This window comes from Haliotis rufescens, unplaced genomic scaffold (genome assembly GCF_023055435.1).
Source record: "Haliotis rufescens isolate VD_foot unplaced genomic scaffold, xgHalRufe1.0.p SCAF_3, whole genome shotgun sequence".
In the NCBI taxonomy this organism is placed as follows: Eukaryota; Metazoa; Mollusca; class Gastropoda; order Lepetellida; family Haliotidae; genus Haliotis; species Haliotis rufescens.
Window position 1 is genome coordinate 413,709 of NW_025964001.1, and position 27,802 is coordinate 441,510.

The window sequence follows — 27,802 nt, forward strand, 5'->3', positions numbered from 1 at the left end:
CTATGTTTGAATAAGTATCTGTTTACAGTAATCACAGTGAGGTTTTCAATAACCCTAAACATTGTCACGCGGAAGTCAGAACCACCAGTGCATTCGAGAATATGTCGAAGGTTGGGTGAGGTGAGGTGAGGTGAGGTGAGGTGAGGTGAAATTAGGTTTAATGTCGCGTCTAAGATTATTGCACTCTATATGTAGCGACGTACATGCACGTGTGTGTGGATGCTTGTACTAGTCCGGACTGATGCCGATTTATATGTACATATATATATATACATGTGCGTTTCTGTTTGTCTTCATGGAAGTGAGGTCCATGTTCATTCGCATGTTCTCTGCAGTGTGGGCGGGGCTGTTATAGTGTTATTTGGGTCACGTGAGCGGCACATGACCATGCAAAATGGCGGCGGCCACAGCCGCTAACTCGGACGAAAAGCCAGGACCAGTCTCAACGGGCGTCAAAGAACATTTATATAAAATACTCGTAATTGGAGAGTTTGGCGTAGGTAAGATATCCCTTCAAGTGTGCTGTGAAGTTTCACAGCTTGATTCATTCATGACAGTCAAGAACTGAGAAGACCCACTCGGGGCAAATTACTTTCGCTATAGATTTACACCCCAGCTCCGTGAGCTCGCCAGGTCGGGGGTAGCATAAACAGCAGATAACATCAGTCGAAGGGTCATTCCTCAATCGAAGCACGACTACATACTTTTGAGATGCTGGGAAACAGTTTCCAATTTCCCTTTCACCAGCTGCAGGTTAAATTGATTAGTCATTTAATGGATAACATCCGAACAAAAACAACAAAGTTTTCAACAATGCATGATTGTACATCAAGACCATTTCTGAATACAGGAGTCAGTTAAAGTTATATAAAAATTCCCATGATGTGATTTATTTACTTGGTACCTAAATCTGCCAAAATGGATTATTATTTTTACGGACGTTATTTAATGATTACAGGGGAGAGGGATTAGGGGGGTGTTGGTGCAGGGTACTGGGGAGTGTCATCCAAAAGTATGACAAGTATAATTTGGGGAGGGTCATAATTTTTAGTACATTAGAACATCAAAAAGCTCTTACCCACCCACCTGTAATAAATGACCTGTTGCTTATTTGCAGAAGAAGTATATTAAATCACTTTATCTATTACAACTTTTTATTTTCACAGGAAAAACATCGATCATCAGAAGATATACTGAAGGTAAGTTGGCATGAAATTCAGTTCTCAGTTTATGATTTGTATGCCTCTTTCTTATCCATTTCGCTCCCTCATTCTCACACACACACACACACACACACACACTTTCACGCACTTATTCACATTAACTCACACACACACTCAATCACTCACACAGACACACTCACTGACACATTCACTCACTTACACATACACCTACACACACTCACACACACACACGCAAACACACTCACTCTCACTCACACAGCTTCGTTACAGATTGCCCAAGGATCTATTTATTCAAGGGTCCCCAGAGACCCTAAACCTTTAAGAAAGGGGCACCAGAAACACTTGGGACTCCTCCATGGTGTACAACAAGCACCTGTTGTGAACAAGCACAGCGTTAGAAATTGGTACTCGCCCTGTCGTCCTTGCCAAACTGCCCAATAGTTTAGGTATCATAAGGACAAGTAGAAATTTGCCGTTTTTGAGGGTTTTGTTATATTTTATCATTATTAGGACTAGTGGACTAAAATGTTTCTACCACTGAAGCAGTGTCGCCTTGAAGCCAGGTCCAGGAAACTCACTGATTGTTTGCATAACTGCAGTCCTCTGTGTGGCCCCATCCTCATCCCCCTCCGTTAATAGTTCAATATGAATGTACAAGTAAAATGAATTGTAGAGATTTTGTGTGAACTGTCAGATTCAGTGATCACCCTTGCAATCAGTTGGGTTTTTTTGCTCCCTGAAAATATTACAACAATAAAAAAAAATGTCAATACCTAAAATTAATGAATTATTGAAAGTTATGTCCCCTTGTAACTATTATATCTTCTTCAGAATAATCTTCCTGTTGTGCAGCTCACAGCTTGCACCAGCCACAAACTACTGTTTGTTTTATTTTCCAATTAACGAACCAGTTTGGGACCAGGCATAAATGATAAATGAAAAGGAAATAAGATTATTTTTATTTACCCGACTGATAATGTGATAAATTAGAAAATTAAGACGACTACATAATGCAAATGTGTACATTTCCTATACTTACTGACCAGGTATGAAACAGAGGTTCTGTCTGCTGCAAACATTGAGAGAACAATCAATGCTTTGAAAAGAATTCTATTTTTGGTCACTATAAAAACTGAAAACAGCCTCCACCTTTATCATATCTAGCATTAATACCCATCATGAACCCACTGGTTCATGGGAGCTTATTGGGAGTATACCAAATGAAAAATTTGATGCGTATGTTTTTTTCTTATTCGAGAACATTGACATTGAGACATTGCACGCTTGTGACAGTTGTCCTTGTGTCTTGGGGATGGGGGTTGAAGTTTATGGCAGTATTGCTCCCAGACCTGGCTACGCCCGATTTTTTAAAAGTACTGATTTAACTTTATCTTGTTTATTTGACTTATTGACGATTGCCATTGACTTATTACATTTGTTGGTGTGAATGTTGTCCAAACTGCACGAAATTGCTTAAAATGCAATAAAATGTTTGAAAAATTTCTGGGGGGCATGACCCCAGACCCCACTAGACTTTTTCTCTTTTTTCAGGAAAACCTACTCACATCCCTGTATTTCAATGTATCCCAGCCAATCTGTTCTAAAAAAACTTTACATAATATATGGCCCTTATCATGTGTTTGTATTAACACGATGCAGTGCCAAGATTGTTTGGTGACCTGAAGGGGCGGTGGGGTAGCCTAGTGGTTAAAGCGTTTGCTTGTCACGCCATAGGCCGGGGTTCAATTCCCCACATGGGCACAATGTGTGAAGCCAATTTCACTCACTTATTAACTCGTGGTTCTCCATACGGGGGAATGGTGGTGGCCAACAAGGTCGAAAAATTCTTATTCCCCCCTCCACACAAGTTTTTGGTTGACGGTTCACACAAAGTCACATAAAGTCGAACAAAGTCACATAACCCCTGAGTTGAGGAATGAAGTATGAAATTTTCTCATCATTTGATCCTAAACTACCCACATAAATTATTTGGGTGAGAGGTTTCTCTGCTTATCTCCAGCCAACACATCGTCCCATCACATATCCCCATACTAACGATAAGATAAGTTACAAAGAAAAATAATTTTTCTCTCAACAATATATAAACAAAACACATGTGCATCCAAAATGCCATTCAAAATTTGTGATAGTGTTACACAAATTGTTATATTAAAATGTGGGACTGATTATTGTCTGTAACTTTTTTTCCTGTGAATTATGGAATGTTTTTCAGAGTGTATTAACTAAATACAAGGCCAAGAATGTTTTTCTTAGTGTATTAACTAAATACAAGGCCAAGAATGTTTTTCTTAGTGTATTAACTAAATACAAAGCCAAGAATGTTTTTCTTAGTGTATTAACTAAATACAAGGCCAAGAATGTTTTCCTTAGTGTATTAACTAAATACAAGGCCAAGAATGTTTTTCTTTGTGTATTGACATAATGTAGCACCTAGAATGTTTTTCTTAGTGTATTAACTAAATACAAAGCCAAGAATGTTTTCCTTAGTGTATTAAATAAATACAAGGCCAAGAATGTTTTTCTTAGTGTATTAACTAAATACAAGGCCAAGAATGTTTTTCAAAGTGTATTAACTAAATACAAGGCAAAGAATGTTTTTCTTTGTGTATTAACTAAATACAAGGCCAAGAATGTTTTTCTTAGTGTATTAACTAAATACAAGGCCACGAATGTTTTTCTTTGTGTATTGACATAATGTAGCACCTAGAATGTTTTTCAAAGTGTATTAACTAAACACAAGGCCAAGAATGTTTTTCTTAGTGTATTAACTAAACATGCTAAATACAATGCCAAGAATGTTTTTCAGAGTGTATTAACTAAATACAAGGCCAAGAATGTTTTCCTTAGTGTATTAACTAAATACAAGGCCAAGAATGTTTTCCTTAGTGTATTAACTAAATACAAGGCCAAGAATGTTTTTCTTAGAGTATTAACTAAATACAAGGCCACGAATGTTTTTCTTAGAGTATTAACTAAATACAAGGCCAAGAATGTTTTTCTTAGAGTATTAACTAAATACAAGGCCAAGAATGTTTTTCTTAGAGTATTAACTAAATACAAGGCCACGAATGTTTTTCTTAGAGTATTAACTAAATACAAGGCCACGAATGTTTTTCTTTGTGTATTGACATAATGTAGCGCCAAGAATGTTTTTCAAAGTGTATTAACTAAACACAAGGCTAAGAATGTTTTTCTTAGTGTATATTAACTAAACATGCTAAATACAAGGCCAAGAATGTTTTCCTTAGTGTATTAACTAAATACAAGGCCAAGAATGTTTTCCTTAGTGTATTAACTAAATACAAGGCCAAGAATGTTTTTCTTTGTGTTTTGACATAATGTAGCACCTAGAATGTTTTTCAAAGTGTATTAACTAAACACAAGGCCAAGAATGTTTTTCTTAGTGTATTAACTAAACATGCTAAATACAAGGCCAAGAATGTTTTTCAGAGTGTATTAACTAAATACAAGGCCAAGAATGTTTTCCTTAGTGTATTAACTAAATACAAGGCCAAGAATGTTTTCCTTAGTGTATTAACTAAATACAAGGCCAAGAATGTTTTTCTTTGTGTATTGACATAATTTTGCACCTAGAATGTTTTTCTTTGTGTTTTGACATAATGTAGCATCTAGAATGGTTTTTTTTGTGTTTTGACATAATGTAGCACCTAGAATGTTTTACTTTGTGTTTTGACATAATGTAGCACCTAGAATGTTTTTCTTTGTGTTTTGACATAATGTAGCACCTAGAATGTTTTTCTTTGTGTTTTGACATAATGTAGCACCTAGAATGTTTTTCTTTGTGTTTTGACATAATGTAGCACCTAGAATGTTTTTCTTTGTGTTTTGACATAATGTAGCACCTAGAATGTTTTTCTTTGTGTTTTGACATAATGTAGCGCCTAGAATGTTTTTCTTTGTGTTTTGACATAATGTAGCACTGAGAATGTTTTTCTTTGTGTATTGACATAATGTAGCACCTAGAATGTTTTTCTTTGTGTTTTGACATAATGTAGCATCTAGAATGTTTTTCTTTGTGTAGTGACATAATGTAGCACCTAGAATGATTTCGTACAAAAAAACAGCACTTTGCTACAATTTTTCTAGGTAGCATTTTCATACCTATATTTGAACCTGTGAAAAACAACAACAGCTGTTGAACCCGTCATGTGACATGTGTATTTCAGTGACAACCATTCAGTCATACAAATGTCAGTCACAGAAATTCACAGAAGTTAAGATTAATCTTGTTTTCTATTGCTTAAAAATGTTACTACCAGAAACTTCCATGCAGGTGAAACATTGCAGACTATGATAAAAACAGCCATTCTACTCCGATTCTTTGTGGGGTTATCTTTTTGTGAGTGAGTGAGTGAGTGAGTATGGTTTTACGCCGCTTTTAGCAATATTCCAGCAATATCACGACGGGGGACACCAGAAATGGGCTTCACACATTGTACCCATGTCGGGAATCGAACCCGGTTTCGGCGTGACGAGCGAACGCTTTAACTACTAGGCTACCTGACCGCCCTATCTTTTTGTGAAGCATACCAGAAACTATTACTCATCTGTGAATGTGTAATCACTCAGAATATTTGGACAGATGTAGAATTATGGCTATTGATAGCTGCCAACATTTGATTAAGTATTACTTACAAAAAATATTACTTTTATTCAAAGATAAAAATAACGATCCATCAACATGATCAATGCAGCTCTTTTACTGGTAAAACATGTAAGTTATACGTTTTAAATCTGAAAGAGAAATCTGTTTGTCAAACGCATTCAAAGAGATATTGTTTTGTATTATGATATCACAAAACCTATCTCTCATCAGGGCTCGATTAAGCTATTATCACTGCACAAGTGCAACCCATTATGGAAATATGCAACCTGATATTTATATCTACATGCACCAAGCGCATGTCAACAAAGTTAAAATATATATAGTGACTAAGCCAAACATCGATCTTTGAACCCACTTAATACCTAAACTTTATCTATCCTACTACATCACTACTCCCTGTGTTATGTAGAATGTGTTTTGCTTTCTTGGGCTTGACATCATCAAACTGGGAAAACTTCAAGATTACGAACTGGACTGTAGCTTGATGTATCACTGAGGTTGCCCATCATGTCAAGTTGTATTTAGATTATGATATAAACATATTTATTTCCATAAAGTCGAGATTTTGGCAAACAAGCGAATTTTACTAATACATGTACATACAAATTATAAATCACAATGTTTTGAAAGTGACATGAGCAATAGCATATATTGTATAACATTAAAGATAATTATTGTTCTGTAAGTGGTTTTTTACTGGATGTTCCTTCGTAACTACAGCTACGTACATCCAGCACAACAACATTGCAGTATCATATAGCACAACATCACAGTATCATATAGCACAACATCGCAGTATCATATTGCACAACATCTCAGTGTCATAGCACAGCAACATCACAGTATCATAAAGCACAACAACATCGCAGTATCATATAGCACAACAACATCGCAGTATCATATAGCACAACAACATCGCAGTATCATATAACACTATAACATCGTAGTATCATACAGCACAACAACATCGCAGTATCATATAGCACAACAACATCACAGTATCATAAAGCAAAACAACATCGCAGTATCATATAGCACTATAACATCGTAGTATCATACAGCACAACATCGCAGTGTCATATAGCACAACAACATCACAGTATCATAAAGCACAACATCGCAGTATCATAGCACAACAACATCACAGTATCATGAAGCACAACATCGCAGTATCATAGCACAACAACATCGCAGTATCATATAGCACTACAACATCGCAGTATCATACAGCACAACAACATTGCAGTATCATATAGCACAACATTGCAGTATAATATAGCACAACATCGCCTTATCATATAGCACAACAACATCGCAGTATCATATAGCACAACATCCCAGTATCATACAGCACTACAACATCGCAGTATCATACAGCACAACATCGCAGTATCATATAGCACAACATCGCAGTATCATATAGCACAACAACATCGTAGTATCATATAGCACAACATCGCAGTATCATACAGCACAACAACATCGCAGTATCATATAGCACAACAACATCGCAATATCATATAGCACAACAACATCGCAGTATCATATAGCACAACAACATCTCAGTATCATACAGCACAACAACATCGCAGTATCATATAGCACAACAACATCGCAGTATCATATAGCACAACAACATCACAGTATCATACAGCACAACAAAATCGCAGTATCATATAGCACAACAACATCACAGTATCATAAAGCAAAACAACATCGCAGTATCATGTAGCACAACAACATCTCAGTATCATACAGCACAACAACATCACAGTATCATATAGCACAACAACATTGCAGTATCATATAGCACAACAACATCGCAGTATCATATAGCACAACAACATCGCAGTATCATACAGCACAACAACATCGCAGTATCATATAGCACAACAACATAACAGTATCATAAAGCACAACAACATCGCAGTATCATATAGCACAACAACATCGCAGTATCATATAGCACAACAACATTGCAGTATCATACAGCACAACAACATCGCAGTATCATATAGCACAACAACATCACAGTATCATAAAGCACAACAACATCGCAGTATCATAAAGCACAACAACATCGCAGTATCATATAGCACAACAACATCACAGTATCATACAGCACAACAACATCGCAGTATCATATAGCACAACAACATCACAGTATCATGAAGCACAACAACATCGCAGTATCATAGCACAACAACATCACAGTATCATAAAGCACAACAACATTGCAGTATCATGTAGCACAACAACATCTCAGTATCATACAGCACAACAACATCGCAGTATCATATAGCACAACATCGCAGTATCATATAGCACAACATCACAGTCTCATACAGCACAACAACATTGCAGTATCATATAGCACAACAACATCACAGTAACATTAAGGACAACAACATCGCAGTATCATAGCACAACAACATCACAGTATCATATAGCACAACATCGCAGTATCATATAGCACAACAACATCGCAGTATCATATAGCACAACCACATCACAGTATCATACAGCACAACAAAATTGCAGTATCATATAGCACAACAACATCACAGTATCATATAGCACAACAACATCGCAGTATCATAGCACAACAACATCACAGTATCATATAGCACAACAACATTGCAGTATCATATAGCACAACAACATCGCAGTATCATATAGCACAACAACATCGCAGTATCATACAGCACAACAACATCCCAGTATCATATAGCACAACAACATAACAGTATCATAAAGCACAACAACATCGCAGTATCATATAGCACAACAACATCGCAGTATCATATAGCACAACAACATTGCAGTATCATACAGCACAACAACATCGCAGTATCATATAGCACAACAACATCACAGTATCATAAAGCACAACAACATCGCAGTATCATAAAGCACAACAACATCGCAGTATCAGATAGCACAACAACATCACAGTATCATACAGCACAACAACATCGCAGTATCATATAGCACAACAACATCACAGTATCATGAAGCACAACAACATCGCAGTATCATAGCACAACAACATCACAGTATCATAAAGCACAACAACATCGCAGTATCATGTAGCACAACAACATCTCAGTATCATACAGCACAACATCGCAGTATCATATAGCACAACAACATCTCAGTATCATATAGCACAACATCGCAGTATCATATAGCACAACATCGCAGTATCATATAGCACAACAACATCGCAGTATCATATAGCACAACAGCACAGTATCATAAAGCACAACAACATCGCAGTATCATATAGCACAACAACATCTCAGTATCATATAGCACAACAACATCGCAGTATCATATAGCACTACAACATCGCAGTATCATACAGCACAACAACATTGCAGTATCATATAGCACAACATTGCAGTATAATATAGCACAACATCGCCTTATCATATAGCACAACAACATCGCAGTATCATATAGCACAACATCCCAGTATCATACAGCACTACAACATCGCAGTATCATACAGCACAACATCGCAGTATCATATAGCACAACATCGCAGTATCATATAGCACAACAACATCTCAGTATCATATAGCACAACATCGCAGTATCATACAGCACAACAACATCGCAGTATCATATAGCACAACAACATCGCAGTATCATATAGCACAACAACATCGCAGTATCATATAGCACAACAACATCGCAGGTTCATACAGCACAACATCGCAGTATCATACAGCACAACAACGCAGTATCATATAGCACAACAACATCACAGTATCATACAGCACAACAACATCACAGTATCATATAGCACAACAACATCACAGTATCATAAAGCACAACAACATCGCAGTATCATATAGCACAACAAAGTCGCAGTATCATATAGCACAACAACATCGCAGTATCATATAGCACAACAACATCGCAGTATCATACAGCACAACAACAACGCAGTACACGTAAGAAAGAAACGAAGTGCATCTTCCATGTGAGAGCCACAACAACAATATTTAGATTATCCATCTAATGATATTAGTTATGTGTTATATGACGGTTGCCATTGATGACATTGCCTCATAAAGATTGTAAAAGTAAGCACAAACTGTATAACACAGTCATCAGCGATCTGAGATTATATTTATTTAGATACATTTATGGGACCAGAGTGAAACCTGGTTTTGTCTGGTACAACTAGGTTTTGTCTGGTGCAACTAGGTTTTGTCTGGTGCAACTTGGTTTTGTCTGGTGCAACTAGGTTTTGTCTTTTGCAACTTGGTTTTGTCTGGTGCAACTTGGTTTTGTCTGGTGCAACTAGGTTTTGTCTGGTGCAACTGGGTTTTGTCTGGCGCAACTAGGTTTTTCATGTCAACGTGCACATGGTGCAAGTTAAATCAAGTTCCTCAAATCATGCCCTGCTTATCTGACCTGAAATTATGACCAAAAAATATAATTCTGGTCATCTTCATATATGCTGTTCAAGGGTTTCGTTTGAATTTCTTATGCCTGTATGCCTGTATGTCGGAATGGAATAGGCTTGAGCACCAGATGTTGTGATGATGTATCTGTATATGTGTTCTACCTTCAACTGAATAAAATAGGAGAATGATAAAAAAAATAGTATAATAATAGAACAGCCATTCAAACTCAAAACAATACAGTTGTTTAATAAAAAGAGAGTCAGTTTCCTGCTTATTAAAGTTGACAGTGCTGCCTCAGCCTGAGTGAGTTCCACACTGCAGGAGACAGCAGATAGTTCTTGTCAGCCACATGGCAATATCACAGCTGCTGCTTCTGTCAATCTGGGAACATCAGTTACTATGGCAACCACACTTTCCATTGTGTTTTTGTGGTATTAAATTCTTTACCTGAAATATCTTATATGGCTGTGTAATCCACAAGGACATAACATTTTGCCAAGCATGTACAAAAAATTAAGTCTAGTTCAAGACAATAGCAAAATAAGCAAAGGAGAATGCACACTAAATATGTTGACATGTTAGGTGTCAGAAAAATGGTGTGTGCGTGCATGTGTGCATGCATGCATGCATGCGTGCGTGCGTGCGTGCATGCATGTGTGGGTAGGTGGGTGCGTTAGTCTGTCTCACACTCCCTGAATCATATTGTTTTGCCTTCCGCCCAGCCCTTGCGCTAATGCTATAGCCCTAAATGAAGCAAGTCTAGATTTTCCTCAGGTTCAGGCTCTGAATCTCCCAAATTACTGGGGCTCCTTTTGAATTTAAATGGAGTTATTTGTTTCTATCAAAATAGTTATGCACATTCGCTAAGGTGCCAGAATTTGAAGTGCAGAGTTGCATCCCTTAGGTGTGCCAGAATCCTGAGGTCACGGATCTCAATTCCAGAATTGCCTTGATTAAGTTCCTACGTTCAATCACAATCATGAGTATTGTGCTGATGACCTGAATCACTTCAGAATTTCCTCCAACATCAGGCTGACATGCCGTGATATAACTGGAGTACTGTTTAAAGCAGCGTTAAACCCAACTCACTCACTCAGAATTGTATGAACAACTTCTATGAACATGATGAGTAGCAGTATTCAAACTGTGACAATAAAGTCAATTGAACATGAGCCACGTTGTCATAGAGCTGTCATATTGAGTTTCCCTGGCATTGTGGCGTGACGACACTGGACGAGACTCCCCAGGTGTCGGGTGACATTGACAAACTGTTGTAAATCAGTACAGGTAATTAAACTCCATCATTGCCATAGTTGTATATTAGCATGTCGCAGCTGTTGCTACTGATGCAAGATTACAGGCAGCAGGATGCTTGGTGAACAAAAGGTCTGTTGTGGAGTCATGCACTGCCCTGCCTGACTTGGGGCCAGGGAGGTCTGGTCTGGGGCTGGGAGGTCCGGTCTTGGCCTGGGAGGTCCGGTCTGGGCCTGCAGAGTGGGCCCCCACGGGCCAGTGGAGCAGTGTCAGGAGGCAGGTGAGCTGTGCTTGGTGACCGTCGTTGGGTCAAGACACACAGGTAGTGATACAAGATGAGTGATTATTACAATCTGTTTATTACTGAGTTATTGTGAGACTGTGAACTATTGTTGTGGCTCTCAGCGGTAGAAAATAACAGTGTTGTGGTTCTAGACCTTATAATGATAACATATTGCAAAACTCATAAAAAGGCCAAATTTCTAATAGTCCTTATGATACCTTAACTATTGGGCAGTTTGGCAAGGGCTATGGGACTAGTGCCTATTTCTAACGCTAGGTTTTTATGCCATCGTCTGCCAGTATTCCATTGGGAAAACTTTCAGTTTAAGAGTGTGCTTTTGAATGAGCTTTTTGAATGAACAATATTTTAGTTATGTCATGGTGTGTGGGAGGAAAGCTTAAAGTGATGGAGGTTGTGGAGGTTTGCCATGAAATTTATCGTGAATCTGGGATTTGTTACCATGATTATAGCTTCATGCTACTAATAAGGGAGGCAACTCTGCACAAGGACTTGCAGGGCCTTGCATGACCGGTCCACCTTGCCCTTCATGCTTAGGTTGGGGCAAATTGTGTTTTCCAAATTTGACATCTCTTCTAAATGGCTCACAGCCATGTCCATCTGTTGATGATATCAATGTGATTTGTGCCCAGTACTCACAAATGTCTGCATGTATCGTTAGGAAATTTATTGTGCCGTAAGTAAGTGGTATATAGAATAACATGCTTGTGTGCTTTAGTTGTTCTCCCCCAGCTATGAACACTCCAAAGTCAGTAAATGGAGTGAACGAGATGTGAGGAGATTGTATGTAGAGGGAATGAGTTGTGAGGAGATTGTATGTAGAGGGAATGAGATGTGAGGAGATTGTATGTAGAGGGAATGAGTTGGGTTTGACCAGCTCCTTGAACAATATTTCTGCTATATCACAGCATGTCGAAGTGATGCAGGTCTTGGAAGTTTACCACTTTTGGTGGAACCAACAATCATGAGTATGGTACTGACAAACCTAGAAACTTAATCAGGGGATTGAGATCAGTGATAACAGGATTCTGGCACACCTAAGGGACGCAACTCTGCATAGCAAATATTGTCACCACAGAGAATGTTCTTGACTAATGCCTAATCTCTGAAATACATAATTTTGATGAATACTAGCAACTACATTTTAATTAAAAAGGAGCCCCAGCGAGATGGGGGATTCTTGAAAATCTAGGCTTGCTTCATTTAGGGCTATAGCATTGCAGTAAGGGGGATAGGAATGGAAAAAAATTATGGTTTAGGGACTGTGAGACAGGCTAGGAATGTACCACCATGCCTCCCTGTACAGATTGAGCACTGCCTAGTCAGTAGATGAGCGTAGGTAGCAGGGTCACTCAATCAGCCTCCCTGTACAGATTGAGCACTGCCTAGTCAGTAGATGAGTGTAGGGAGTAGGGTCACTCTGTCAGCCTCCCTGTACAGATTGAGCGCTGCCTAGTCAGTAGATGAGTGTAGGGGGTAGGGTCACTCAATCAGCCTCCCTGTACAGATTGAGTGCTGCCTAGTCAGTAGATGAGTGTAGGGAGCAGGGTCACTCAATCAGCCTCCCTGTACTGATTGAGCGCTGTCAATCAGTAGATCAGTGTAGGGAGTTGGGTCACTCAATCAGCCTCCCTGTACAGATTGAGCGCTGTCAATCAGTAGATGACTCTAGGGAGTAGGGTCACTCAATCAGCCTCCCTGTACAGATTGAGCACTGTCAATCAGTAGATGACTCTAGGGAGTAGGGTCACTCAATCAGCCTCCCTGTACAGATTGAGCGCTGCCTAGTCAGTAGATGACTCTAGGGAGTAGGGTCACTCAATCAGCCTCCCTGTACAGAATGAGCACTGTCAATCAGTAGATGACTCTAGGGAGTTAGGTCACTCAATCAGCCTCCCTGTACAGATTGAGCGCTGTCAATCAGTAGATGACTCTAGGGAGTAGGGTCACTCAATCAGCCTCCCTGTACAGATTGAGCGCTGCCTAGTCAGTAGATGAGTGTAGGGAGCAGGGTCACTCAATCAGCCTCCCTGTACAGATTGAGCACTGTCTAGTCAGTAGATGAGTGTAGGGGGTAGGGTCACTCAATCAGCCTCCCTGTACAGATTGAGCACTGTCAATCAGTAGATGACTCTAGGGAGCAGGGTCACTCAATCAGCCTCCCTGTACAGATTGAGCACTGCCTAGTCAGTAGATGAGTGTAGGGAGTAGGGTCACTCAATCAGCCTCCCTGTACAGATTGAGCGCTGCCTAGTCAGTAGATGAGTGTAGGGAGTAGGGTCACTCAATCAGCCTCCCTGTACAGATTGAGCACTGTCAATCAGTAGATGAGTGTAGGGAGCAGGGTCACTCAATCAGCCTCCTTGTACAGATTGAGCGCTGCCTAGTCAGTAGATGCGTGTAGGGAGTAGGGCCACTCAATCAGCCTCCCTGTACAGATTGAGCGCTGCCTAGTCAGTAGATGTGTGTAGGGAGTAGGGCCACTCAATCAGCCTCCCTGTACAGATTGAGTGCTGCCTAGTCAGTAGATGCGTGTAGGGAGTAGGGCCACTCAATCAGCCTCCCTGTACAGATTGAGCGCTGCCTAGTCAGTAGATGACTCTAGGGAGTAGGGTCATTCAATCAGCCTCCCTGTACAGATTGAGCGCTGCCTAGTCAGTAGATCAGTGTAGGGAGTAGGGCCACTCAATCAGCCTCCCTGTACAGATTGAGCGCTGCCTAGTCAGTAGATGAGTGTAAGGAGTAGGGTCACTCAATCAGCCTCCCTGTACAGATTGAGTACTGTCAATCAGTAGATGAGTGTAGGTAGCAGGGTCACTCAATCAGCCTCCCTGTACAGATTGAGCGCTGCCTAGTCAGTAGATGAGTGTAGGGAGTAGGGTCACTCAATCAGCCTCCCTGTACAGATTGAGCACTGTCAATCAGTAGATGAGTGTAGGGAGCAGGGTCACTCAATCAGCCTCCTTGTACAGATTGAGCGCTGCCTAGTCAGTAGATGCGTGTAGGGAGTAGGGCCACTCAATCAGCCTCCCTGTACAGATTGAGCGCTGCCTAGTCAGTAGATGTGTGTAGGGAGTAGGGCCACTCAATCAGCCTCCCTGTACAGATTGAGTGCTGCCTAGTCAGTAGATGCGTGTAGGGAGTAGGGCCACTCAATCAGCCTCCCTGTACAGATTGAGCGCTGCCTAGTCAGTAGATGACTCTAGGGAGTAGGGTCACTCAATCAGCCTCCCTGTACAGATTGAGCGCTGCCTAGTCAGTAGATCAGTGTAGGGAGTAGGGCCACTCAATCAGCCTCCCTGTACAGATTGAGCGCTGCCTAGTCAGTAGATGAGTGTAAGGAGTAGGGTCACTCAATCAGCCTCCCTGTACAGATTGAGTACTGTCAATCAGTAGATGAGTGTAGGTAGCAGGGTCACTCAATCAGCCTCCCTGTACAGATTGAGCGCTGCCTAGTCAGTAGATGAGTGTAGGGAGTAGGCCCACTCAATCAGCCTCCCTGTACAGATTGAGCGCTGCCTAGTCAGTAGATGAGTGTAGGTAGCAGGGCCACTCAATCAGCCTCCCTGTACAGATTGAGCACTGTCAATCAGTAGATGAGTGTAGGTAGCAGGGTCACTTATTCAGCCTCCCTGTACAGATTGAGCACTGTCAATCAGTAGATGAGTGTAGGGAGCAGGGTCACTCATTCAGCCTCCCTGTACAGATTGAGCACTGTCAATCAGTAGATGAGTGTAGGGTGTAGGGTCATTCAATCAGCCTCCCTGTACAGATTGAGCACTGTCAATCAGTAGATGAGTGTAGGGTGTAGGGTCACTCAATCAGCCTCCCTGTACAGATTGAGCACTGTCAATCAGTAGATGAGTGTAGGTAGTAGGGTCATTCAATCAGCCTCCCTGTACAGATTGAGCGCTGCCTAGTCAGTAGATCAGTGTAGTGAGTAGGGTCACTCTGTCAGCCTCCCTGTACAGATTGAGCACTGTCAATCAGTAGATGAGTGTAGGGAGCAGGGCCACTCAATCAGCTGATTATCCCTGCATCATCATCTATGACGCTGCTCCACTGAGTACTGGTATTAGGGCCCCAGTGCCATTAGGCTGCTGGCGACAGATGATGGATATCAACTGCTTGATGAATGTCTTGTATCTTCCCTGTAATAACTATTTTGTTTTCAAAGAAACATTTTACCATTCTATCTTGAGGTAATTATTTTAAGCTTGGGTTTCAGTTTTCCATATTATTTTTTCACATAAAGATGTAATAAGCTGACAATTCACTCTGACAGCCCCAGCATGTGTCTAAACTGCTGGCTTAATGAGATGAACCGGGCAGAACAGTAGCCCCAGTTAATGACACTGTGATAAGATTGATCTGACAGTGATTGCTGAAGGGGAAGGTACGATCTGAGAGGGGTCATTAGGTGGGCGTCGCCTGTCCCTCTCCATCCACCCTCCTGCAGGGAGGGAGAAACCGTGGGAGGGAGATCTGATAGTTTTCAACTCGATATGTTTGAGTGTTTTTATAGTTACCTGTAGCAACGTTACGCCGAAGACAGACATCATCACTTGCCTGATAACAGTGACAACAGTATCATCTGTATTGAAACGTCTAATTGAAAAACAGAATCTCAAATCCATGTCAGATCTGTCTACATTGTTACATAGATATTGCATTAAATTTTATTCCATTTGGGTTATAGGATGAGAAAACTGACAGCATGGGGATGGAAAAATCATATACTGCAGAAATAATTTTAGAAATGGATTATTGATAATGATTTGTTTTTTCTTTAATGCTACACTTGGCAATATTCCAGCTCTATGACAGGGGTCTATAAATAACCGAATCTGAACCAGACAATCCAGTGATTGATATTGTGAGCATCGATCCACAGAATTGGGATACAAAGACATGCAGTCAACTAAGTCACTGAACCTTAGCACTTGCACCATTTAGTCACCCCGACCATCTGATACTTACCCCTTTCACCTCTGAAATTAACACTGAAGATCTCCTTTATGGAATTATTTATTTAACATTATAAATAACTTTATTTCAGTATGATGTATTAGTCTGGAGTTGATTAGGCACCGGAGTTCAAACGACAGCACAGAAACCGCTTGAGTGATAGTGTATGGTGATTGTGGTCCCCGGCAGTACGATGCCTGTCATGGATGTCACACAAGACTCAGGTCCTGTCAGGCAATACAATTACAACAGTCCCTGGTGGCATGGGCATGACTTAATCAGTTCCAGGCTCACTTGCACAGACATATCATTTATTTGTTTACTGAATTATTCATACTAAACTACATTGATGTACATCAATGTCTGTAAGCCATGGTAAGCATCGACCAGTCAGTCAAATGTCAGGATCTCAGAAAATGCCACTTATCAGTTCAAGAGTGAAGCATCAGATTTGTTTAGTGAGGATTGTGTGGCATTATCCGCTCTAGGTCCGAGAGTGATGCATCAGATTTGTCAAGTGAGGATTGTGTGGCATTATCCGCTCTAGGTCCGAGAGTGATGCATCAGATTTGTCAAGTGAGGATTGTGTGGCATTATCCGCTCTAGGTCCGAGAGTGATGCATCAGATTTGTCAAGTGAGGATTGTGTGGCATTATCCGCTCTAGGTCCGAGAGTGATGCATCAGATTTGTCTAGTGAGGATTGTGTGGCATTATCAGCTCTAGGTCCGAGAGTGATGCATCAGATTTGTCTAGTGAGGATTGTATGGCTCCAGGTCCGAGAGTGATGCATCAGATTTGTCTAGTGAGGATTGTATGGCATTATCCGCTCTAGGTCCGAGAGTGATGCATCAGGTTTGTCTAGTGAGGATTGTATGGCATTTAGCACTGTGAATTAGATTTGTCTTGTGAGCAAAATAATATTATGTCATTTAATCTGTTTATTAAAGTTTATCTGTCTATTAAAGTAGTGTTAGAAATAGGTATGGTATGGACCCTAGTATGGTGCGTCTCGTAACATTCAGGAAACTCAGACGATTTTGTCTAGTCGGATTACAATCGTGACTTTGTCGTGACAGATTCTGGTGTATCGGCTCAAAATCGTACAAATGTCCTGTGTTGTCTGGACGGTGTCCTGTGGATCGGGATGCTGTCGTGATGAATGGGCATGAGTTGTTCATTGCCGTTTCTTGTCGATTGAGTCAAGATTGCGTCCAGATCTTGCCGAATACGATCCGTCTTTGTTGGTTCACTGTCCAGTCACTGTCTGATCTCTTTCGGATCGCATTCGGTCGTTTTTAACCATGCGGAAGTTACAAATCGGATCAGATTCGGATTGAGTACAGGACAATCGGGACGTATTCAGATGGAATTGGCTGAATCGGGACACTTCTTGAACAATATCTTATTGTTTGTGAATTTCCCGCCATGAATCACAGGATCTTGATCAGACTTTTGACAAATTTTAATCGGGAATGCTCCTATCAAGGATGGCAGTTAAAATCCTAAATGTGTGACTAAGTCCTTAGGCTAGTATTTATCTATAAGCTATTATTGAAACTATTTTATATTTGCATTTTCCCTGAATCCTAATATATATATTTGGATGTATAATTATATGAAAATGTGTATAAATGTTACACCATGATAACTTATTAAATCACTTGCTGTGGATGTAATTATTATACGAAAACTTAGGATGAATGTTACACCATGATAGTCTAATCAAGCTACATTACAAACTGCTGATTGTTTAAATCACTTCCCTTGATGAATGGAGTAGTTAGTTATCTTTCAGACTGATGCATTGTACAACATTGGGTTGAATTTCTTGCAGGTAATTTCTCACCCAACTATAAGCTAACCATCGGGGTGGACTTTGCCCTGAAGACAGTAGACTGGAACAAGGACACAAAGGTCAACTTACAACTGTGGTAGGTCAACTTACAACTGTGGTAGGTCAACTAACAACTGTGGTAGGTCAACTTACAACTGTGGTAGGTCAACTTACAACTGTGGTAGGTCAACTAACAACTGGGGTAGGTCAACTAACAACTGTGGTAGGTCAACTTACAACTGTGGTAGGTCAACTTACAACTGTGGTAGGTCAACTAACAACTGTGGTAGGTCAACTAACAACTGTAGCTGGTCAACTTACAACTGTGGTAGGTCAACTTACAACTGTGGTAGGTCAACTAACAACTGGGGTAGGTCAACTAACAACTGGGGTAGGTCAACTTACAACTGTGGTAGGTCAACTTACAACTGTGGTAGGTTAACTTTCAACTGTGCTTGGTCAACTTACAACTGTGCTAGGTCAACTAACAACTGTGCTAGGTCAGCTTACAACTGTGCTAGGTCATTATTAATACAATCATACATTATAATCATATGAGTATTTATTATTTCTTAATGAAATGAATGCTGTTTCAGGGACATTGCAGGACATGAGAGGTTTGGTCACATGACCCGAGTCTATTACAAATATGCGTAAGTTATGTTCCATTTGTATCAGATATCAGATTTAGATAGTTTGTTCAGACATTTGCCCCATTGACATTTGCATTTGTTGGCAGTAGTGAAAAAAATGAAGAGTTTTTTTTGTCAAATAAATTTTGTTGGTTTTAATAGTGAAAATCATTGTTGGATGGTGTTCAGTAAATAAATAGATAGATTGTTGGATACAGCTGGGAAAAAAATACAAAATCACTCCCTCCCCAATCAAATCAAATGGACGCTCCCTAATGGCGTAACACAAACAGGAGAAGTTTTCACTTGTGAGTAATATTTTGTTTTGTTTTATTTTCAGAATTGCTGCAATTATATGCTTTGACTTGTCAAGGTAATTATGTGTTTAAGTTGATATTTTAAGTTGATACCCACTTGGCATGACACTAGGGTCCATGCAGACTTCATATTGCCTTCACATTTAACTGACAAATGTTCTGATTCGTGCATCCTTTGGTATTTGAAATTTGACATTTAAATTGGCCTCAGTTGATCGATTTCATCATTTCAAAAACATATTTGATTTTGCAACATTTCTTCTTTTCAGACCAGCAACATTTGATTCAGTTCTAAAAGTAAGTTTGCTGTTAAATCAATATGGCATATCCAGTTCAAACATCATTAAGAGTTTGTGTACCGCTGGCTCCTGAAACTCAACCACAGTTCTTGCAAATTACTCCATTTTGCAAAACTTAAATAAAAAAAGCTCAAGAAGTACAAACTATTCATTCTGCTTGAAATCCCTCTCCCATGTAATTTTAAAATACATTGCACTACAATTTTATAATCTCTTTCACTTTGATGTAATTATTTTTAAAATTTTGCTTGACATTCCTGAAAAATATTTTCTTTGATATAACTCTTTCTCTTGATTTCAAGTGGCTGAATGATGTAAATTCCAAAGTGATGCTAGCCAATGAACAGCCGGTGCCAATCATGCTGCTGGCCAATAAGGTGGGTGGCTAATGATGCTACTGGCTGCAGCTATATGGCACTAGATGGCTGTTACTGTGGCTCTCATTTCACTGATCTTGCATGCCTTGTTGATCCTCGGGTTTAACAGAGTATAATGAAGGCAGGTGACTCTATCCATAGCTCTTGGCCCCTTCCGATCAAAGACCCCTTTGTCATCATTAGGGTCGGGCACACATTTCTGATCACACACCCTTTCATAATCCTTATGATTGGGCACCCCTTGCCAGTCAAACACTCTTAATGATCCTTAGGGTGGGATACCCTGTTTTATAACTGTAGTTATGCTCCTTGTTTTATGCCTGTTTTTTCACCCGTCTCGCTATCCCTGTTTACCTTCAGTAATGCTGTTCCTGGGTTACCTCCAGTAATGTTGTTTACTCAGTAAGGCTGTTCCAGGGTTACCTTCAGTAATGCTGTTCCTGGGTTACCTTCAGTAATGCTGTTCCTGGGTTACCTCCAGTAATGCTGTTCCTGGGTTACCTTCAGTAATGCTGTTCCTGGGCTACCTTCAGTAATGCTGTTCCTGGGTTACCTCCAGTAATGTTGTTTACTCAGTAAGGCTGTTCCAGGGTTACCTTCAGTAATGCTGTTCCTGGGTTACCTTCAGTAATGCTGTTCCTGGGTTACCTCCAGTAATGCTGTTCCTGGGTTACCTTCAGTAATGCTGTTCCTGGGCTACCTTCAGTAATGCTGTTCCTGGGTTACCTCCAGTAATGTTGTTTACTCAGTAAGGCTGTTCCAGGGTTACATTCAGTAATGCTGTTCCTGGGTTACCTTCAGTAATGCTGTTCCTGGGTTACCTCCAGTAATGCTGTTCCTGGGTTACCTCCAGTAATGCTGTTCCTGGGTTACCTTCAGTAATGCTGTTCCTGGGTTACCTCCAGTAATGCTGTTCCAGGGTTACCTCCAGTAATGCTGTTCCTGGGTTACCTTCAGTAATGCTGTTCCTGGATTACCTCCAGTAATGCTGTTCCTGGGTTACCTCCAGTAATGCCTCTACTAGTCCTGTTCCCTATTAGCCTCTACTCGTCCTGTTCCCTGTTAGCCTCTACTAGTCCTGTTCCCTGTTAGCCTCTACTAGTCCTGTTCCCCTCTATTAGTCCTGTTCCCTGTTAGCCTCTACTAGTCCTGTTTCCTGTTAGCCTCTACTCATCCTGTTCCCTGTTAGCCTCTACTAGTCCTGTTCCCTGTTAGCCTCTACTCATCCTGTTCCCTGTTAGCCTCTACTCGTCCTGTTCCCTGTTAGCCTCTACTAGTCCTGTTCCCTGTTAGCCTCTACTAGTCCTGTTTCCTATTAGCCTCTACTCGTCCTGTTCCCTATTAGCCTCTACTCGTCCTGTTCCCTGTTAGCCTCTACTAGTCCTGTTCCCTGTTAGCCTCTACTAGTCCTGTTCCCTGTTAGCCTCTACTAGTCCTGTTCCCTGTTAGCCTCTACTAGTCCTGTTCCCTGTTAGCCTCTACTAGTCCTGTTCCCTGTTAGCCTCTACTAGTCCTGTTCCCTGTTAGCCTCTACTAGTCCTGTTCCCTGTTAGCCTCTACTCATCCTGTTCCCTGTTAGCCTCTACTCGTCCTGTTCCCTGTTAGCCTCTACTCGTCCTGTTTCCTGTTAGCCTCTACTCATCCTGTTCCCTGTTAGCCTCTACTCGTCCTGTTCCCTGTTAGCCTCTACTCATCCTGTTCCCTGTTAGCCTCTACTAGTCCTGTTCCCTGTTAGCCTCTACTCGTCCTGTTCCATGTTAGCCTCTACTCGTCCTGTTCCCTGTTAGCCTCTACTCGTCCTCTTCCCTGTTAGCCTCTACTCATCCTGTTCCCTGTTAGCTTGTACTAGTCCTGTTCCCTGTTAGCCTCTACTCGTCCTGTTTCCTGTTAGCCTCTACTCGTCCTGTTCCCTGTTAGCCTCTACTCGTCCTGTTCCCTGTTAGCCTCTACTCATCCTGTTCCCTGTTAGCCTCTACTCATCCTGTTCTCTGTTAGCCTCTACTCATCCTGTTCCCTGTTAGCCTCTACTCGTCCTGTTCCCTGTTAGCCTCTACTCGTCCTGTTCCCTGTTAGCCTCTACTCGTCCTCTTCCCTGTTAGCCTCTACTCATCCTGTTCCCTGTTAGCCTGTACTAGTCCTGTTCCCTGTTAGCCTCTACTAGTCCTGTTCCCTGTTAGCCTCTACTCGTCCTGTTCCCTGTTAGCCTCTACTCGTCCTGTTCCCTGTTAGCCTCTACTCATCCTGTTCCCTGTTAGCCTCTACTCATCCTGTTCTCTGTTAGCCTCTACTCATCCTGTTCCCTGTTAGCCTCTACTCGTCCTGTTCCCTGTTAGCCTCTACTCATCCTGTTCCCTGTTAGCCTCTACTCGTCCTGTTCCCTGTTAGCCTCTACTCGTCCTGTTCCCTGTTAGCCTCTACTCGTCCTGTTCTCTGTTAGCCTCTACTCGTCCTGTTCCCTGTTAGCCTCTACTCGTCCTGTTCCCTGTTAGCCTCTACTCGTCCTGTTCCCTGTTAGCCTCTACTCGTCCTGTTCTCTGTTAGCCTCTACTCGCCCTGTTCCCTGTTAGCCTCTACTCGTCCTGTTCCCTGTTAGCCTCTACTCGTCCTGTTCCCTGTTAGCCTCTACTAGTCCTGTTCCCTGTTAGCCTCTAATAGTCCTGTTCCCTGTTAGCCTCTACTCGTCCTGTTCCCTGTTAGCCTCTACTCGTCCTGTTCCCTGTTAGCCTCTACTAGTCCTGTTTCCTATTAGCCTCTACTAGTCCTGTTCCCTGTTAGCCTCTACTACTCCTGTTCCCTGTGAGCCTCTACTAGTCCTGTTTCCTATTAGCCTCTACTAGTCCTGTTCCCTGTTAGCCTCTACTACTCCTGTTCCCTGTGAGCCTCATGTGATGCTTCCCCGTGAAGATCCGTTGTAGAATAGTTCTTCAGCAACCCATGCTTGTCTCCCAGTGAAGATCCGTGGTAGAATAGGTCTTCAGCAACCCATGCTTATCTCCCAGTGAAGATCCGTTGTAGAATAGTTCTTCAGCAACCCATGCTTGTCTCCCCTTGAAGATCCGTGGTAGAATAGGTCTTCAGCAACCCATGCTTATCTCCCAATGAAGATCCGGGGTAGAATAGGTCTTCAGCAACCCATGCTTATCTCCCAGTGAAGATCAGTTGTAGAATAGTTCTTCAGCAACCCATGCTTGTCATAACAGGTGACTATACTTGTTGTAAGAGGCAACAATTGGCATCGGATAGTCAGGCTCACTGACTTGATTGATGCATGTCATCGAATCCCAATCGCGTGGATCGATGCTCAGGATGTTAATCACTGGATTGTCTCGTCCAGACTCGATTATTTACAGACCACTGTCGTATAGCTGGAATATTGCTGAGTGCTGCATTAAACAACAAACAAACAAACAAACAAACAAATAAATCATGTAATGCTGTAGTAGGATACAACTGATAAATTGATGGTGAGCTGATTTGGTAAGGGTTCCCCTGTGATTGTATACAATTTCTCAAATTCAGTGAAAGTACATGAAAACACAAGGTGCAAGTTGATTTAAAATAAAACAAAACAAGACAATTTTTCATATTCAATTACTGTAGTCACGAAGTAAGACTCGTCCATAGAACTCGTCTTACTTCATCACTCCAACTTCTAAATGCCACTCAAAGAAGTTACTGGAGTCACATTTAGGGCTGACCGGATTAGTGTGACAGCCGAGTGTTTGCTTGTGGCAACTGGCTATTACTGTGTGGCAGCCTAGGCTCTATTCTGTTGGTGCTCGCTACGAGTGATGTGTATAGAGTCCATGTGTAATTTGTAGAGGTGTGTGATATTACCAGTATGCCACAGTTTGATATACTAATGACTATGTATTACTATATGTATGGAAAATTCAAGTATATTGCACTTTTTCCAAATCATGCATATTTTCATCTTGTTGGCAAAACTTACATAAGTGAAAAGTCAAATTGAAATTCAGAAATAAGCAACAGATGTGATTGAAAAAGCTAAATGTTTTGCTACCAGCTTCCTGTATATAATGTGTCTATTACACATGCATTGTGACCACAGCAACATCATACAAACTTCAAAGTTGTAAAAATGTTGATATTTTTATTTAGGTTCACAAAAAAGTACAGATGAAAGAAGGCATGCAATATATTGTGGTACTTATCACAAATCATGCATCATTTATTGCAGTAGATTGCAATACCAAAGGGAGGCCAATACCCATCACGAGTAATTTGTGTGTGTTCTATGTGTGTGATCCGCTTGGGTAACATGTGTGTTCTGTGTATGTTGCATCTGTTCTATGTGTGATCTGTGTGCTCCATGTATGATCTGTGTGCTCTATGTGTGATCTGTGTGTTCTATGTATGATCTGTGTGCTCTATGTGTGATCTGTGTATGTTCTATGTGTGACCTGTGTGTGTTCTGTGTGACCTGTGTGTGTTCTGTGTGATCTATGTGTGATCTGTGTATTCAATGTGTTATCTGTGTTCTGTGTGATCTGTGTGTGTTCTATGTGTGATCTGTGTGTTGCATGTGTGATCTGTGTGTGTCCTGTGTGTGTTCTATGTGTGTGATCTGTGTGTTCTATGTGTGATCTGTGTGTGTTCTATGTGGAATTTATGTTACAGTGCGACATCGATGATGTGCAGGCAGACACAGACATTGTCAACAAGTTCTGCAGGGACTACAACTTTATAGGCTGGTTTCAGACATCGGCTAAATCCGATATCAATATAGGTAGGTTTCAGCCAGGTCAGACATCAATATAGGTAGGTTTCAGCCAGGTCAGACATCATTATAGGTAGGTTTCAGCCAGGTCAGACATGAATATAGGTAGGTTTCAGCCTGGTCAGACATCATTATAGGTAGGTTTCAGCCAGGTCAGACATCATTATAGGTAGGTTTCAGCCAGGTCAGACATCAATATAGGTAGGTTTCAGCCAGGTCAGACATCATTATAGGTAGGTTTCAGCCAGGTCAGACATCAATATAGGTAGGTTTCAGCCTGGTCAGACATCATTATAGGTAGGTTTCAGCCAGGTCAGACATCATTATAGGTAGGTTTCAGCCAGGTCAGACATCATTATAGGTAGGTTTCAGCCAGGTCAGACATCATTATAGGTAGGTTTCAGCCAGGTCAGACATCAATATAGGTAGGTTTCAGCCAGGTCAGACATCATTATAGGTAGGTTTCAGCCAGGTCAGACATCATAGGTAGGTTTCAGCCAGGTCAGACATCATTATAGGTAGGTTTCAGCCAGGTCAGACATCAATATAGGTAGGTTTCAGCCTGGTCAGACATCAATATAGGTACTGGTCAGTTATCGCCATTTATTCATGTTATTTCTGAAATATTCCGTGTCCAAAGTTGACTGTGCCATGAGCAAATATGTGTATTTCTGTCCGTAGAAAAACAGGGAATCAAAACAGTGGAAATAGAAATTTCCCGTTGACCAACTGTAACAGTTGTTGTCATTGTCGAAACAGCATGTGCAATGTGATCACACGCACCACTTCGCATATGCAAATAAAATTTTCTCTTGTATCGCATTCAATTTTTCTATTAATTAATAAGGGGCGGTCGGGTAGCCTAATGGTTAAAGCGTTCGCTCGTCACGCAAAAGACCCGGGTTCGATTCCCGACATGGGTACAATGTGTGAAGCCCATTTCTGGTGTCCCCCGCCATGATATTGCTGGAATATTGCTAAAAGCGGCGTAAAACCATACTCACTCACTCACTATTAATTAATTAGAATAGCTTTTATCAAATTTTGTCATCAATATGGGTAGACCCCTGAAGATCCGGGTTAGACTAGATCTTCAGCAACCCATGTTTGTCGTATCCCAATTGCGTGGATCAATGCTCTGGATTGTCTGGCCCAGACTCGATTAATTACATACCTCCGTCATATGGCTGGAGTATTGTGTGTGGTGTTAAACAACCAACAAACAAACAAATCAATGTGGGTAGGTTTCATTTGTCAGCCAAGTCTGACAAAGATTTCGGAAAGCAATATCTGGGTCATAAGTGTATTGATATTGGCTACACAGCGGAAGGTTGACGAGGTAGGTCCCGAGTGTTACTGCTACACATATATGAGGAGTGAGTGAGTGAGTGAGTATGGTTTTACGCCGCTTTTAGCAATATTCCAGCAATATCACGGCGGGGGACACCAGAAATGGGCTTCACACATTGTACCCATGTCGGGAATCGAACCCGGGTCTTCGGCGTGACAAGCTAACGCTTTAACCACTAGGCTACCCGACCGCCCCACATATATGAGGAATTAGGTCAGAGTTGATAACATGGACATTGATAAGATAAGCATGAAAGTGTTTGAAGTTGTTTGGAAACAATAACAGTATGTAGAAAAGTTACATTAGGCTGCCAGAACATTTTTCTAGGTTCTAATTTCTACTTTTTATAGCGAAATATCTTCGTAAATATGGCATTCGCATGGCGTGGAGAAAGTTAGGGAAATTCTGACATGGCCATCAGCTGAAAATATGTTCATCAGAATTGATAGTGACAACGCAAGTGATGCCACGCGTGGACTGCCCAGGGTGCCTTTTTGTACAAAACAACCTTTTCGCTACGATCGTCATAAGTCTATGCTAAGGTATGGGGGTTACATTCACCTTAGCGCTAAGATGACTTTGTACAACAGGCCCCAGAACCAGTCTGTGTAAGAAGAGCTCCTGTGCAGCACATGACACAGTAATGCTCTAAGTAGGGATGTATGTATTGCTGTACAGAGTTTGGGTGAGAATCTGTACCGCTTAGCAGTGATATACATCGGTGAATGAGACTGGGTATGTTTAGCATTAAATCCCAACTTTGCATTTGTAAAATAAATAAGAAATACTTTGAATGCATTGAGAAATATGTCTACATTAATACATGTAAAAACATAGGACATAGCAAATGCGATTCTGATCTTCCTTCTGTAGGAACCCAGAAACATAAATGACATTTGACTTTCTTTCAGAAAAAGCCATGAACTTCCTCGTGGAGCACATCTTGTCCCTGCCCACCGAGAGCCAGCAGCCAAGCGAGCATGTGTCCCTGCAGTCTTCTGTCACCACCCCCAACGACTTCCAGGAACACCCCCGTCCCCCTCACAAACAGGAGAGGGGGTGCTGCAGCTAACAACAGCTGTGCACAGTAGACACCAGCAGACTGGTCAGGGTCACCACACCACAGTTTGTGGGGGGTGGGGGAGTGTCAGTGTCAGGGTCAGGGTCACCACACCACAGTTTGTGTGGGGTGGGGGAGTGTCAGTGTCAGGGTTAGGGTCACCACATCAGGACTTGGGTTGTCAGTGTCAGGGTCACCACACCACAGTTTGTGTGGGTGGGGGTGGGGGAGTGTCAGTGTCAGGGTTAGGGTCACCACATCAGGGCTTGGGTTGTCAGTGTCAGGGTCAGGGTCACCATGCCACAGTTTGTGTGGGTGGGGGTGGGGGATTGTCAGGGTCAGGGTTAGGATCACCACATCAGGACTTGGGTTGTCAGTGTCAGGGTCAGGGTCACCATGCCACAGTTTGGGTGG

General features: G+C 41.4%; 1 protein-coding gene across 1 annotated transcript; it reads left to right on the top strand.

Moving 5' to 3' along the window:
- Positions 1-380: 380 nt before the first annotated feature.
- On the top strand, positions 381-27,802 carry LOC124140705 (ras-related protein Rab-32B-like). The gene is made up of 9 exons (XM_046508401.2): positions 381-500; positions 1,167-1,199; positions 18,612-18,708; positions 19,208-19,264; positions 19,584-19,616; positions 19,830-19,857; positions 20,162-20,236; positions 24,878-24,986; positions 27,240-27,802. Exons 1-9 carry the CDS (start codon positions 395-397, stop codon positions 27,398-27,400), a joined length of 699 nt encoding a protein of 232 aa, XP_046364357.1. The 5' UTR covers positions 381-394; the 3' UTR covers positions 27,401-27,802.